This window comes from Peromyscus californicus, unplaced genomic scaffold, assembly GCF_007827085.1.
Source record: "Peromyscus californicus insignis strain IS unplaced genomic scaffold, ASM782708v3 Scaffold_4__1_contigs__length_199733344, whole genome shotgun sequence".
Classification (NCBI taxonomy): domain Eukaryota; kingdom Metazoa; phylum Chordata; class Mammalia; order Rodentia; family Cricetidae; genus Peromyscus; species Peromyscus californicus.
The window spans coordinates 162,522,200-162,537,630 of record NW_026294562.1 but is presented as its reverse complement, the minus strand read 5'-3'; the positions used below and the strand labels follow the sequence as shown (position 1 = coordinate 162,537,630).

The 15,431-nt window shown below is 52.8% G+C and overlaps 1 protein-coding gene across 3 annotated transcripts; it reads left to right on the top strand.

Annotated features, from left to right (window-relative positions):
* The first annotated feature begins 1,418 nt into the window (after positions 1-1,418).
* On the top strand, positions 1,419-14,715 carry Hnrnpl (heterogeneous nuclear ribonucleoprotein L). Of its 3 annotated transcripts, XM_052762913.1 has the most exons (13): positions 3,067-3,808; positions 5,889-6,007; positions 6,262-6,499; positions 6,623-6,710; positions 7,627-7,721; positions 7,806-7,878; positions 11,017-11,088; positions 11,200-11,480; positions 12,499-12,620; positions 12,912-13,113; positions 13,724-13,781; positions 13,896-13,991; positions 14,350-14,715. In XM_052762913.1, the coding sequence occupies exons 1-13, from the start codon at positions 3,551-3,553 to the stop codon at positions 14,406-14,408; spliced, it is 1,761 nt and encodes a 586-aa protein (XP_052618873.1). In that variant the 5' UTR covers positions 3,067-3,550; the 3' UTR covers positions 14,409-14,715. The 3 variants fall into 3 exon arrangements, with proteins under 3 accessions (XP_052618874.1, XP_052618872.1, XP_052618873.1); XM_052762914.1 differs by lacking the exon at positions 3,067-3,808 and adding an exon at positions 1,419-1,537 and having other exon boundaries at positions 11,017-11,480; XM_052762912.1 differs by having other exon boundaries at positions 3,066-3,808; positions 11,017-11,480.
* The last annotated feature ends 716 nt before the right edge of the window (positions 14,716-15,431 follow it).

Below are 15,431 nucleotides of genomic sequence, written 5' to 3'. Positions count from 1 at the left end.
GTGTGCATGATGTGTGTGTGGGGTTGAGCGCCATGGTACATGTGTGGCAGGCAGGGGACAACTTTGTGAGTCAGTCTGTCCTTCCACTTTTACTGGGTTCTGGAGATCAATTTAGGTCATCTGGCTTGTGCACTAAAGCAGCTTTACTAATCCATCTGGCCAGACTCGCTGGCTGTAATTACTTTGATTTTAAAAAAAAAAAATGTTCTTGTTTCTTGAGAAGATAGGATCTCACGCAGCCCAGGTTTGTCCCCAATCCACTAGGAGCAGAGGATGACCTTGCACTCAGTTTCCCTAGAACTGTGATTACAGGTAGCTGTTGGCACCACTGAATTTCTGGCTAGGAGGGAGGGTTTAAAGGTTGGACCACATCTAGAGTGACCTCATTAGCTTAGCTTGCTTTGTCCGTGTACCCCATCGAGGATTAGCTAATTTAGCAGGCCAGCAGCAAGCAGTTTCTTTCATAACCCTTCCTGCTCCGGGGTGGCCCCAGCACAAGAGGGGAATCCATGGTGTTTCAGGTAGCCTTGCAGCAACATGTTCCAGCGTTCCAGTCTCCACCTGTCTGGCACACTTTCAATCACTTCTTTCTTTGGCTATAACCTTGGCAATGAAAAGGAGGTGTCTCTGAGACAGGACGACGGTTGTTGCCGACACCCGGTTTCTTTCAGGGATTATGCATGAGCCATGATTAAAACTGTGTGTGGACGTTTACTGGGTGGACTGAGATGGAGTCAAAGGCCGTTAGATGAAAAGAAGCAAAGACATAGAACACGACTGGAGAGTTGGCTCAGCCGTTAGAGCACTGGTTGCTTTTGCAGAGGAGCCAGGGTTCAATTCCCAGCACCCACATGTCAGCTCACAGCTGTGGGTTATTCCAGTCCCCGGGAATCCGAAGACAACCCTCTTCTGATCTCGGCAGGCAGAGAATCGGCAGATTTGGGTAGGTGGGGATTTTTACAAGGGCTGTGAGAGTCAGATGACCTGCTGGTATGTCGGTGTGATCTAGATATATAGCCCAAGTTGTCCTTAAACTCGAGATTCTCTGTCTCCGGTGGGTAGCTGAACCCGGCCGTGGGGTCTAGCCTGTGCTGTTCTCCACCATTCTCTAGTGCTCTCTGATAAGCACACAGACATCACCCTGCAATAGTTTCGATGTCAGACACTGAGCAGCCGTGGCACCTTGGGTGCTCTGAGCCTTGCTTACTCATTTGTACAACATGCATGTCTACATTTTCCTCCAAAACACTCAGCAAATGGGGAAAACTGCCACGTGAACCCCAAGCAACTGGGGGACCTTTTTTCCTGGTTAAGGTGGAGAGTGGGACTGAGGGTGAGCGGGAACGCGGAGCCAGAACGAACGCAGCGGCCCAAGGTTCTTCCCATTCCGCTCTAGCTTCGGTACCTCCTCGGTTCCCCCACTCCCCCAGTGAAAAGAGGTCGTGGTCCCTTTAAGGCCCGCCCCTCCCTCCCCCAAAACTTCCCAGTGTCTGCTCTTTTCGATCCCGGACGGCCGGCCAGGCTCGCCGCCGAGCTGGTAGGGGACAGGGCCGCGGGGTCGGGGAGGGCCGCGGGGGCACCGGCGGGACGCACGTCGCCGCGCCGGCGGGAGGGCGGGGGACTGGTTGCGGGAGCAGCGGGCACGGGCGCCAGTCGCTGTCCCGGGCGCGCGTGGTCCGCGAGCGGCCCGCACTGTACAGGGTCTGGTCGAGTGCCGTCGACGCGCCCTGGCGAGGGGCGTCCGGGCCGGGCGCGGGGGCGGGGAGGCGACCGCGCGCTCCCCTCCCCCACCGCCACCTCTGACGTCGCCGCGGGACCCCGCCCTTCCGCGGGAGCGGCCCGCCCCACCGCCGCCGCGCGTCACCTGCTGCGCCGCGGCGCACCCCACGTTGGGAGTGCCGGCTTCGGAGTATCCGTCCAGTGAATGGGGTGGAGGTTCGTTTAGGTCATCTGATGCCTCCAAACTTTTCTTTTCTTTAAATTGGAGCCCAGGGTAGCCCTGAACTCAAGGCAATCCTGCCTCTGACTCCAGAGCACTGGAATTATAGGCTTGCAACCACCACGCCATGCTCAAAACTTTACTTCTCCAAACAAACGGGGTTCCAGTCCCTGTGTCCTTACATTTTAAAGTTAGTCCTAAGAGGATCCCGGCTTTGGGGATCCCACTGACCTGGTAGAAAGGTACCCCAGCACGCTTGGGGCGTCCTGTGAATCTTCCACGACCTTCAGACTTTCGTGGAAAGGTACCCCAGCACGCTTGGGGCGTCCTGTGAATCTTCCACGACCTTCAGACTTGTGTGTGTGTGTGTCGTGGTGGTGGTGTGTAAACTTGCGCCTTGTCTGTGGTAGGCCAGCGTTCCAAAGCCTGTTTGACTCTTTATTGTCCCCATAACGCCTGTGGACGGGACCATGGTCAGGATCCTCCGTCAGTAACCTTCCCTGTCCGCTCCCCAATGGGCTCTGGCCGCGTTACAGCTCTCGGGCTTCGCAGGACCCTAGGAGGAAGACCAGTCCCTTCAGGGCAGTCTCCAGGGAGCGAGTCTGGGCTACAGAGCAATCCCAAGGACGCGGTGCTGTTACCACGTGCGAATCGAGTTAAACTGAGAGATCTATTGTGGCTGAATTTAAAGTGAAATGATGCCGCTTGGCAGGGTCCGAAGTCAGTTGGCAGTGAGTGCTTTTATAGTTAGAAGTGCTCAGATTTGGAGGTTCTTTTTCAAAGAATAACAACCCTCTAGCTTTGGATAGGATAAAGGTGAAGTGGAAATGTACTAATGGGGTTATAGCTGCAAATTGCTGTCTTGGTCTAGATTTCCGGAGCTTGCAAACAGCAGGCAAGCAAAATAGTCCGGGTAGTCTATCAGTCGCTTCCTTACAGTCACCTCTTCTCCTGAGGCCCCGAAAAGTACGGTAGCGCATGCGTCCTCGGCCCGTTCCTAGATTGCGCCAGAGAGCGCCTACGGGCTCCCCTTTTTCACCAATCAGAGACTATCAGTCGCCCTATACCATCTGGTAAGAGGGTTTTCTTTCCACTCTCCATTGACCAATCGAGTGGTGACGTAGAAGATGGGCACCTGCGGGAACCACTGCAGGAACACAGAAGGGAAGGCCTTTCTTGTATCCCAGCGGAGTGGCGCGGGAAGGTAATCGTTGTGACTGGGGGACGCAAGGATTTCAGAGTGATCGATAAGCGAGGAAACCAATGAGAGTGGGAAGGAGGCGGACCTTCGGGGAGCCGCTTCCATTTGCTGTCTGTGGGAAGGCGGAGCGATGCCAAAAACCCGGCCTATCAAATCGAAGTTTATTTTAAGGAGGCGGGGCTTGACGGAATGACTGGCAGGAAAGGTTCACCTATAAGAAGTGCGATTGACGGACGAGGGCGGGCTTTCCAATAGAACGGCATGGGCTCTATCCAATAGGCAGGAATCGTGTGGGGCCTTCCCCTCCCCCCACGACAGGGCCAGTGGCTCCCCCTATCGGGTGGGGGCGGCGAGTGACGGGCGTGTCCCTCCCCCAATGAGAGGCGGGGGGAGGCGGGTTCTGCGCCGCCATGTCGCGGAGGCTGCTGCCCCGGGCGGAGAAGCGGCGTCGGCGGCTCGAGCAGAGGCAGCAGCCGGACGAGCAGCTGAGGCGGGCGGGAGCGATGGTGAAGATGGCGGCGGCGGGCGGCGGAGGCGGCGGTGGTCGCTATTACGGCGGCGGCAACGAGGGAGGCCGAGCCCCTAAACGGCTGAAGACTGAAAACGCCGGCGACCAGCACGGAGGCGGCGGCGGCGGAGGATCCGGGGCGGCGGGCGGCGGCGGCGGGGTGAGGCCAGGGCTTTAGACTCCCGGAAGAAAGGGGAAATTTCTTACTTTAAAGCTATTTATTTTTGCGGGGGACCTCTGCGCACGCGCTGCAGCCCTCGCGCTTTTGGATGGGTGGGGGAGGGGCAGGCGTTGGGCAAACGGCGGGGTTTGCGCGAGGACAGTCGCCTGCGCGTGCGCGCAATCCGTAGCGGGGCTTGAGGGGGCGGAGGAAGCGGCTGCCTCTGCAGGCGGCGCAGTGCGCAGGCGCCGCGGTCTGGCATGTGGGGGGCCCAGGCACGCGGCCGGGACTTTTTTTTCCCTTTCTCCCTTTATCGGTTTTTTTTTTTTTTTTTTTTTCAGTCTGTGCCCCCACGCGCAAGCGCGCTTCTGCAACCAGATCTTGTGAGCGGGAAGTGGGTGGGCGGTGGGGTCGGTAATTCTGCCCCTTCGAAGTCCGAATCACGGTCGCGTCTTACAGAAGTTGACTTGTTGAGACTATAATGCCCAGCCAGACTAGAATATTTGACCTCTGATGCTGTGTGCATTGTAAAACGGAAGAGAGTTTGTGAGCCGAGCTTAGAAGTCATCACGCAGTTTGCTTTCGGTTTCCCGGAGAGGGGCATTTATAAACTAAAATATTTTGGTCCCGTGGCCATGCCCGGAGGCATTTTGCCTACTCAGTCTTCTCCTAAAAGTCACAGTTCTGATTTCTGTGTTGGGCTGCAGTCCCGCACTCCTTTTAAAAGTGTTCTAAAAGTCCTCCTCCTACCGGACACGGTGGCGCTGGCCTTAACGCAGTGCTCTAGAAGCAGAAACGGGCGAAATCTCTTGAGTTTGAGGCCAGCCTGTTCTGCATAGTGAGTTCCAGGCCTGACAGAGCTTTATAGTGAGACTCCTTCTCAAACAAACAATGCCCTCTTGTTCAGCTGCTTTTCTGCTGTAAGCATGTACTCGCTTAGCCTCATTAGGATGTTACATTTCCTCCTGTTTGGAAGACATTTTATTTTAGTTAGACTGCTGGAGCCCATGAGGGTGAAGGAGTACTGATTCCAGAGAGTTCTCTGAGCATCTCATGGGCAGTGTGGTATCTTGCCTCCATCCCCAATAATTTAAAGTGAAAGATCTCTCACATTAGTTGCTGTTCCTTTGAGATGGGTAGTTTTGTAGACTCCCTCACAGAACAGGAAGGAGCGGGGTTAGGATTAAACAAACTCGGGGCTCTGGGAGACAAGCCTTAGCTTGAAACTGCCAGGAAGAGTGTGTCTTGTGTGGTTCCCTACTGGAAAAAGAACCCACTAGTGTTCATGGGCTTCGGCCAGTGATCTTCAGACAAGAACCTGGGCCCAGAGCCCAGGAGAGACGGAGGAGAAAGTTGCCTCCAGAGCCCCAGAAGCTTGGGTGTGTGTGGAAAGATACATCCCCTGAGGAGGAGCTATGGTAGATCCGACAGGTTGGGATAGCAGTTCAGTGTAGAAGATCTTGGCCCTGTTCTCTTTAGTTTGGCCTAGTCAGTGTAACGAAGGGCATGTTGTCCTAGAAGCCATGTGGTCTTACCCTGACTGGCCATGAAGGTGACTTGTGGGGAACAGTCACTAAATGACCACAGCTTGCCTAGCCAGAGAAAGCCAGAGAAGTTAGAGCACATGCAGAGTGTGTTCTTGAGGCTAGCAGGCAGCTGTTGGAGCTCTAACCGTGGGTGTGGCCCCTTTCCAAGCCACTCTTCCTGTTGTACGTTGATTGAGGAGAGACAGATTCCAGGAAGAAGGCCAAATGTGAGTTTCCAGTTCTTCCTACGTTCAGCCTTCCTTAGAAACTAAAGCCAGCCGGGCGGCGGTGGTGTACTCCTTTAATCCCAGCACTTGTGAGTGAGGCAGTGGATCTCTGTGAGTTCAAGGCCAGCCTGGGCTACAGAGTGAGTTCTAGGAAAGACACCAAAGCTACACAGAGAAACCCTGTTTTGAAAAACCAAACCAAAAAAAAAAAAAGAAAAGAAACTAAAGCCAGTGAGCAGATGGCTACCCACTCAAAGGCGGTTCTCGATCCGATGGCTTTGGATCGGGGTCCCTCTTCTCACTCAAGGTTTGTCCATCCTTTTTCAGGAGAACTACGATGACCCCCACAAAACCCCTGCCTCCCCAGTTGTCCACATCAGGGGCCTGATTGATGGTGTGGTGGAAGCTGACCTTGTGGAAGCCCTGCAGGAATTTGGACCCATCAGGTACGACATCATCTTCTGAAACCAGGGGTTAGGGCTCCTTAGCGTTACTGTGAACTAATGCGGATGAAGCTGCCTAGATTCCTTTCCCACAGGGTTGCCTGGGCAGTGATGGATTAGCACTCTGACGGTCTCTTCTGAAACAGGAAGAGGGGTCAGGAGATGACTGTCGATCACTTGATGTATTGGGGTCAGAGTTCAGAGGAGCAGGAATCAGGTCACAGAGAGCAGGACTGAAATCCACCTCTTCTCTGCAGCTATGTGGTGGTGATGCCAAAGAAGAGACAGGCGCTGGTGGAGTTTGAAGATGTGCTGGGGGCTTGTAATGCAGTGAACTACGCGGCCGACAACCAGATCTACATCGCTGGGCACCCTGCTTTTGTCAATTACTCCACCAGCCAGAAGATCTCTCGCCCCGGCGACTCTGATGACTCCCGGAGCGTCAACAGTGTGCTTCTGTTTACCATCCTGAACCCCATCTACTCCATAACCACGGTGTGTGCTGAAGGCATTCCTCTAGGCTGCTCTGAGATCTCCTTTCCCCTGTCGTCCCAATTCCACCCCCGAGCTAGCATGACATGCCAAGGCCCCTTACCTTGCCTCTTGTTGCTTTTATAGGATGTTCTTTACACTATCTGTAATCCTTGTGGTCCTGTCCAGAGAATTGTCATTTTTCGGAAGAATGGAGTCCAGGCTATGGTGGAATATCCTTTTCTGGGAAACTGGTGTTCTCTGATCTGGGGGACCTCTCAGGGCTTGGCAGAGAGAATTCATGCCACATACCAAATGCCTTTGCAGAGACAGTTATGTGGAAGTCTGACCAGGGAGCCATACACTGCAAATCTTAAAGGAACAAACAGTTCATGAGGTTTATGTAACAGCAGGTGATGTGGGCACCTCTCTCTCAAGAGGGTGCTATTTTATTCAGGTGGTGTGTTAACCCCCACCCCACCCCCCAGTATTGAGCCCAGTGCTTCATGCATACTGCACAGGTGGGAACACTCAGCTGTATCCACAGTCCTCCTCGGTGAGGTGGTGGTTGGTATTCTGTGTAGATGGGGCTTAGATAATCAGAAGACTCAAGCCCTGCAGAATGACTTACAAGGGGAGAGGGGGGTTTTGATAAAGATAGCTTTTTAGGGCCCCCTTGGCTAGGATGCAATGAGAAGCCACCTTTAAAGCAGGCAGGGTGTAGATTTTCGAGATAAGATGGGACAGCTTGAGAAGCTGCTGCTGCCATCTCTTGGTGCCTGGGATAAGAGTGTAGATCACAGCCAGGTGGTGGGGTCGCACGCCTTTAATCCCAGTACTTGGGAGGCAGAGCTAGGCAGATCTCTGTGAGTTCGAGGCCAGCCTGGTCTACAGAGCGAGATCCAGGACAGCCAGGGTTACACAGAGAAACCCTGTCTCGAAAAACAAAAAAAAGACTGCAGATCCCAGAGAGCCCTGGCCAGTGGCTGCTTTCTGAGGGCAGTCCTTGGTGTGTCTCGATGGCTCTTGCTGTGCCTGAGGTTATAGGTGGTGCTCACCGTCTTTGAGTGCTGTCTGGTCCTTGTTTTATCCAGCAATGTAATGACTTTTCCAAAGCTCCACATTGATAGCTTCCTTAAGTTCTCTCACATTTGATTCTGTGCAAAGCGCCCAGCGGGCCAAGGCCTCACTTAATGGGGCTGACATCTATTCTGGCTGTTGCACTCTGAAGATCGAGTACGCAAAGGTGAGTCTCGGGAGTGACTACCTGATGTTAGTCACCTGGTGAGATGAGGCATGGCCAGTCTCAAACTTTGTCTTGTTCTTGCAGCCTACCCGTTTAAATGTGTTCAAGAATGATCAAGATACTTGGGACTACACAAACCCCAACCTCAGTGGACAAGGTAATCCTGATGGCTACTTTGTTCTAAACACATTGCCTTGCCTCTTCACTCGAGTAGTGCACTTCATAGACCTGGGCTTAGGGTTATGTAATGCCATTGGGCTCCCTGTGGGCATGGGAAGGCCCTTGGGTCAGTTCTGCCTCCTGAGTCTGCTGAAGGGGCAGAGTTGAGGCTGAGGCTGGGGCTGGGCAGGGTCGGGACAGGGCATCCATGAGGAGGAGGCATGGCAAGGAGGCAGAGGTCAGCAGCTCCATAGGATTTTGCTGCCTTCATTCTAGAGCCTGGTTAGGGTTGCTTGAGTCTCTATTCCCTGGAGGATGAGCAGAGAACCTCTCTGCTGTCTGAGGGGCTGATGGTTGGGGTTCAGGAGGAAGGGGTTTGAAGCAGAGCCTTCAAGCAAGTAGACCTTGTAGAGGTCAGACACTTGGATGAGACCAGGACAGACATTACTGATCTCCGTTGTAGAAGGGACTCGGCATCTCTTCAGGGGTCCACAGGGACAACCCCCTTTCTAGTGTTGTCAAGAATGATTTACTTTTGGTAGGTGGGAGAGGGCAAGGATTATCTTTGAAAAACAGCATCACCCCTCTGAAAATCAAGATCAACCACTTCTTGGTCTGATACGTCGAACTAGGCCTTGGGCTGTGGGAGGAGGCTGGTGGCTGACTCTGGGAGGCCAGAGACTCACCCCTACACTTGTAGGTGGGCCTGTTCTGCTTGCTTTGCAGCTGAGAGCCAGTGGGCAGGGTGGGCTAGACTCTCCCAAGGACCCTCAGAATTGTCCCTCTGGGCCTGGCTGCTCCCTCCAAAGGTCAGAGGCAAATTATGACCAAGTGAATGTACCAGAGCGAGCAATGGCATTACATGACTGCTGACAGAAACATGGCAACCAACCATTTCTTCTCCAAGGAACACAAATAGAAGATGTGCAGACCGGCAGGGGCTAGTAGCAGGGGCTGGCTGTGCATTGGTTCTGATGCCTCAGCTTTGGCTGCCCCAAGCCTGGGGCCCAAAAAAACCGAGGGCTGATGAGGTAACCTGGAGTGAGGGCGGTGCTTCGCCACCCCCTCGGGAACCACACTTCAGCGGCTCTGCCTCTGCACATTGCGCACCAACACACAGGGCACAAAACCACTAGTTCTTCCTGGAGAACAGAACATGCAGCCTCCACCACGTCCCCAGAAACAGCCGCAGATTGAGCTCACTACATCAAGAACACCACACCGCGCTCCAAGGAACAGCTACAAGCACAGAGACAGAGGCAGACAGAGACAAAGAAAGAGACGCAACATGGCAGCAGACACTGCTTTTTTATTAAACATTAAAAGTCAAAATCCAAGCAAACTTGAACCCAAGAATGTACACAGAAGTAGGAAACACAGAACAGAGCTCAGCCAGCCAGCCAGCGGCGCTCTTTTCGGAGAACGATTCGATTCCTAGACTGGAGTAGATTCCATGGGCCTCCAAGACAATAGGATCCTCTCTCCATTCCTCGCCATGTGGGTTTTGTTTTTTAAGTCCTTTGGTTTGGGGAGGGCCTTGTTTTTTCTTTTGTGTTTTGATTTTTTTTTTCCTGCAGTCACCGGCTGCCAACACAGTCTGCACCAACTGGAGATCAGAAATTAAAAAAAAAATTTAACCACAACAACAAAAAAATCAAAAAACCAAAACAGACCTAAAATCAAAAACAGCTCAGAGGCACACAGTTACCTGCTGGTGGGTAACCGGGCGCTACCAAGGCCAAAGCGCAAGCATAGTGGGGCCACTGGCACACTTCATACCAGGAGACACGCACATGGAGCGCTACACAGCCAGAAGCACCGCACTGCAGCACACAGTGTGAGGAGGTGACTACACGGAGGGACACTACCCACTCCACACACCTCATTTCCACTTTCTGGTATCTTCTGAGGACAGCATCTGTGAGCCAATTTTGATTTAATCAGAACATTGACTTTTAAAACGATTCTTAAAGAAAAATGTAGCGGATGTGTACCGTGACTTGTATTTATGACTGTAAAACCATGTGATGCAGGGTCGCAGTGTATGTTTGATGGGACGCCATCTTTCAGAACTGTGCTAACTCACTGTTGAAGCGTCCAATGGTAAGAGAAAAATACAGATTTGTTTTTTTGTGACAAATGGACATTGTACTCTGTACTTCTGCTGTAAGTAGCCTTTTTCCATCTTTGTAATGACTGTTAAAGAACAAACCCAGGCAGGGTGGCAGGAAAGGGCAGCGGTTTCACGCTCTGGGTCTTGGTGCCACCCAGACCTGGGCTGAGGTCCTAGCTCAGCCTCTGATCTGCAAGAGTGTCTTAACTGCTCAGTGACAAAGTAACTGCTCTAATCTCTTACTGTAAGATGGGGCTGGGAAATGAGTGCCTACCTCATAGGGTTGTTGTGAGGAATTGGAGAAGCTGTGATGTCTGTAAAGTGCTTACCAGTGTCCGTCACTTAAGCGCTGAACTAATGGTTAAGAACTCCAGTTGGGCTGGGAGGGGCTCTGCGCCATTGTTGGGTCTGAGAATGTTGATGCCTTGTACCTAACTGCTCCTTCAAACTGATTGTGCTGGTGCCCTGCTTGTCAGATGTACTGTCCCTCTCAAAGGGCTGGGCTGGGTGATGTGTGGAGGGGGGCGGGCCAGGGGTGATGAAGATAGGCCTGGAGTGAGGCCTTGTGTGCCCTGAACCTAGGGGCTTCTGGGCGGTTTCACTTCATTTCCGTCCATCTTGGGTTACTTATTTGTTGCCCTTAATATTTCTCCCTTCATTGGGCATTAATTTATAAAACTGCTCTTCCCTTCATAATATACCCACACTGTAGTTCCCTAGACAGCCAGGAAGCTGCTCCTGTCCCTGCCTGTTCCTTCTACAAACCGGGGCAAGGGAGAGCAAGTAAGCCCAGAAGCTGGTCTCCTTAGTAGTGGAAGGAGGCAGGGGAGTGGGTCCCAACTGCCGAGACCTGGGCTTCATGCCCCGACCCCAGGTCATAGGATGGAGGCCCTGGCAGCCCTTGTAAGGAAAGGGTTCTGCAGCCATGCTCACAGGAGCTCTGAGGCCTTGCGGTGGGCTTCCAGTTAGGAGTTGGGGGAGTCTTTCTTGAGTTCTATTCCTAACTCTTGTTTCGATCTACAGGTGACCCTGGCAGTAATCCCAACAAACGCCAGCGGCAGCCCCCTCTCCTGGGAGATCATCCCGCAGAATATGGTGAGGGCAGGGGGTTCCCCTCCGTGGACTCCCGTGGCTCATGTGCCCCTGCCCGTCGTCCGCCGCGAAAATTCTCACCCGTCCTCCCTCTCTTTCCTTCCCACCCCCCAGGAGGGCCCCATGGTGGGTACCACAGCCATTACCATGATGAGGGCTACGGGCCCCCCCCACCTCACTACGAAGGGAGAAGGATGGGCCCACCTGTGGGGGGTCACCGTCGGGGCCCAAGTCGCTATGGCCCCCAGTATGGTCATCCCCCACCCCCTCCCCCACCACCCGACTATGGCCCCCACGCTGACAGCCCTGTGCTCATGGTCTATGGCTTGGATCAATCTAAGATGAACTGTGACCGAGTCTTCAATGTCTTCTGCTTGTATGGCAATGTGGAGAAGGTGAGTTTCTCTCCTTGAAGAACTGGAGGAGGCCCCAGGCCTCAGATGGAGGGGAGCAGAGGGAAGAACAGTGAGGTGCATCCTGTGTAGTGCCTTCTACAGCGCAGGCAGCCTGCTTCACGAGTTTGAGTTACCTGTATCTTCAAGTACTAAGACTTAGTGCACGAGGACACCAGTGAGTCGGGAGTCCTAAGAATCTACACACCGTAGAGATGGTGATGTCACATTGCCTCTGATCTCACCACTCGGGGCCCTTCTGCATTCTCTGCTGAAAGGTGACTCCACCTGGTAGCTCGTGGCTTCTTTCTTGCTGGTCAACCTCGTCCAAGAGTGTAGTCCTGGGCTTGGTCCAGCTAATAAGAGTAATAGCAGCCTGCTGTGATGACACACACTTGGGACCCTAGCACTCAGGAGACTGGGCCACCGATAAGACCATCTCAAAGAACACAGTAAAGCTTGGAGGATTGGTGCTTCCTATGTAGTTGTTTGTGTGGGGGTCGTCCCCCCCCCCCCATACTGTATTTCTTAAATCAGAAAGGAACAGGTTAAATACTCTACATGGAAGCAAGACTTGGCTAGATAGCCTGGCTTCAGAGCCTGCCTTCTGTCCAGTGTGTACTGTAGTAGTCGCTGTAAGATGGCTTAGGGCTCAGAGGTAAAGTGCTTAAGAGGCCCAGGATTCCATCCCCAGCACTTAAAATTTTTTCTTTTGATATTGTGACTGGATGCATAACATGCCGTAGCAAAAACATGCAGGTGCAGGTGGCTTGTTCTCATTCTGCATACTGTTTTCCTCATAGGGCAGCTCTCCAGTGGGAAAAGCACTACCTGTGCTCAGCTGCCTACTTTGGATTGAGCTCATGCCGAAACTAGGCCTGCATTGGGGGTAGTTCTGTTTCCCATTCACGTGTGAGGAAATGGAAGGCCAGAGCCAGAGCAGGAGTTAGCTTCTGACTTGACAGGGGAGAGGACTCTGGTAGCTGGACACTGGTGCTAAATCGCACCCTTTTTCTCTAAGGTGAAATTTATGAAAAGCAAGCCGGGGGCCGCCATGGTGGAGATGGCTGATGGCTATGCTGTGGACCGAGCCATTACTCACCTTAATAACAACTTCATGTTTGGGCAGAAGATGAATGTCTGGTAGGTGCTGTTACCACAGGCAGGGGCAGGTGGAGGGGGGAGACATGGGCAGAGGTAATAGTCCAAGTGCTGACTGAGATCAAGGTGCTTGCACAGCCAGGGATGGGGGTGTGGGTACGGGAGCCATGTTTTCTGCTTCCTTGTGAAGCTCTGGGCAAAAGTGGGGTAGCCCCACCTCAGCTGTGCACCCTGTGAGTTAAAGCACCCGCAGTGTCAGACAGGCGTGGGACCAGCTGAGCCTCTGGCAGGCCCTGGAGGACAATGAGCAAAGACTTCCCTTTCTTTCCTTAGTGTTTCCAAGCAACCAGCCATTATGCCCGGCCAGTCATACGGGCTAGAAGACGGGTCCTGCAGTTACAAAGACTTCAGCGAGTCGAGGAACAATCGGTTCTCTACCCCAGAGCAGGCAGCTAAGAACCGCATCCAGCACCCTAGCAATGTACTGCACTTCTTCAATGCTCCGCTGGAGGTGACCGAGGAGAACTTCTTTGAGGTAGGTGGTGTGGAAGGAACTGCCTGTCTGGTACTGTCCTTGAGTTGGGCTCATTCTGTTCTGTAAGTAATCATCAGACTCCCAAGGCCATTCACTGGTCCCTGTGTTTGGGGACACAGCAAAAGACCAAAACAGATAGGTCCCCTGCTCATAGCTGGGGCAGGTGAGAGCAGAAGCATGCACGGTACAGTTCTGTACACTGTGCTCTTTGACATCTTGAACAAGCAGTGATGGCTGGTGATTTACCAAGAGTGGAGTCCGAACATAGGTCATCAAGCCTCGGGGTGTCTAGATGACTCTAGAGGGTGAAGTTTGCGAGGGCCTGGTCTGTCAGGGAAGTAGGGCAAGAGGGGCCACAATTGAGTGACACTCATTTAATGTCACTCATGCCTGCGGGGCTGCCAGGATAGGAGTTAGAGAAGCACTTTCCTTCCTTGTGCTGCCTCATGAGAGGGGTTTCTAACTTTTCAAGTTACAGGATGATAGGGCGACTTAGTTTGTGATCAAAGCTGTCTTTAGAGAACACCAGATACTGCTAGACCTGGTCTGTCTGAAGGCTCGCATAGGCAGTCCTTGGTTTCTGAATTCTTTTGTTATCTTTCTGCCCCAGATCTGCGATGAGCTGGGAGTGAAGCGGCCAACCTCTGTGAAAGTATTTTCAGGCAAAAGTGAGTCCCTTGGCCACGTTCTTTCCCCGGCCTCTGCCTCTGGGTGGTGGTGGGAGGGGACTTAGCTCTGCTGGCTCAGCCTAAGCTTGCTGCTGTCTCTTGCTTTTTATCCAGGTGAGCGCAGCTCCTCTGGGCTGCTGGAGTGGGACTCTAAGAGCGATGCCCTGGAGACCTTGGGCTTCCTGAACCATTACCAGATGAAAAACCCAAGTGAGTGTCTGTGTGTCCTGCAGAATACCCCTGGTGGCTTGTCTGGCTGCATGCCAGAGCCTTCCTGCCCGCAAGATAGGACCCTAGAGATTGCCTTTGTCGCAGACACAGGCAGATGGGACTTGGTCACCAGGAGAGCAGTCTGATGACATTCTCCTGGGAGGCCAGCCAGGCTGCTTGGTTCCACCCACCTGAGAGCTTGGGAGTTACTCAGGCCTTGCCTGATGGTGACGACTTAGATCCCTGTAATTGACCTGCAGAAGAGGGTGTGTGGGTGCCGTCGGGCGGGCGGGCGGGGATAACTGGCGGCGCGCCGGGAGTCCAGGGCCCAGCCTGACATCTGTCCCCCTGTTTGCAGACGGCCCGTACCCGTACACCCTGAAGTTGTGCTTCTCCACCGCGCAGCACGCCTCCTAATTAGATGCTGGCAAGAGCACGTCCGAGCAGGAAAACGTCTTTCCTTTATGCTGTTGGTTTTCTTTGGGTTTGTTCTGTTTTGATTTATTTTTGCAGTTTTTGTTTCTTTTTAAATGCTAGGTCAGTAGACGCTTAACCACAATGGAAATTCTGGAACTCTGGAGGGGGGGAGGGGAACTGGTATCTCCCAAGATTAACCTTCACTTTTTAAGATAACTGTATGTGTGATTTTTTTTTTTTCCCTGTTCATACATTTGTGCTGCCCATGTATCTTGGCACATTTCAATAAAATGGTTTGGAAAATAAAGCTGCAGCTGGGGCTGCAGGGTGGGGTGTCTGCTTTCCTCTTTCCCACCCAGTTTCTGAAGAGTGGTGGGCTCAGGATGGACAGAACAGATGGACAATAAACTGGAATTAAAGCAGTGACATTCTTGAATTCCAAGCAGGTTCATTTTAGTTGTGGGTATTCATTGACAAAGTGAAATTAGGCACTAGTGGATGGCTCTGGCTAAAGATGCTTGCTGGCAAGCCTGACCTAGCTGAGTTCAGTCTCAGGTGGAAGGAGAAATCAGTAATTAAAAACTTAAGTGGAGCGGGTTGTGGCAGTGCACGCCATTAATGCCCAGAAAAGCCAACCTGATCTACAGGGTGAGTTACAGTACAGCCAGGGATACACAAGGAAACACTGTCTTAAAAAAAAAAAGAGGAAGCCGGGTGGTGGTGGCGCACGCCTTTAATCCCAGCACTCGGGAGGCAGAGGCAGGCGGATCTCTGTGAGTTCGAGGCCAGCCTGGGCTACCAAGTGAGTTCCAGGAAAGGCGCAAAGCTACACAGAGAAACCCTGTCTCGAAGAAAAAAAAAAAGTCGTTGGGCTTGGTGGGAAGTACCTTAACCTGCTCAAGTGTTTAGGAAGAAAAACGTTCTGAATAGTGCTCTGTATGACAAGTGACAGTGGTACCTTGGCTCGAGCAGAGTGTCATTGTTCAGAGGTGTCATGGTTTATTTAACCTGGTCCTGAAAGTA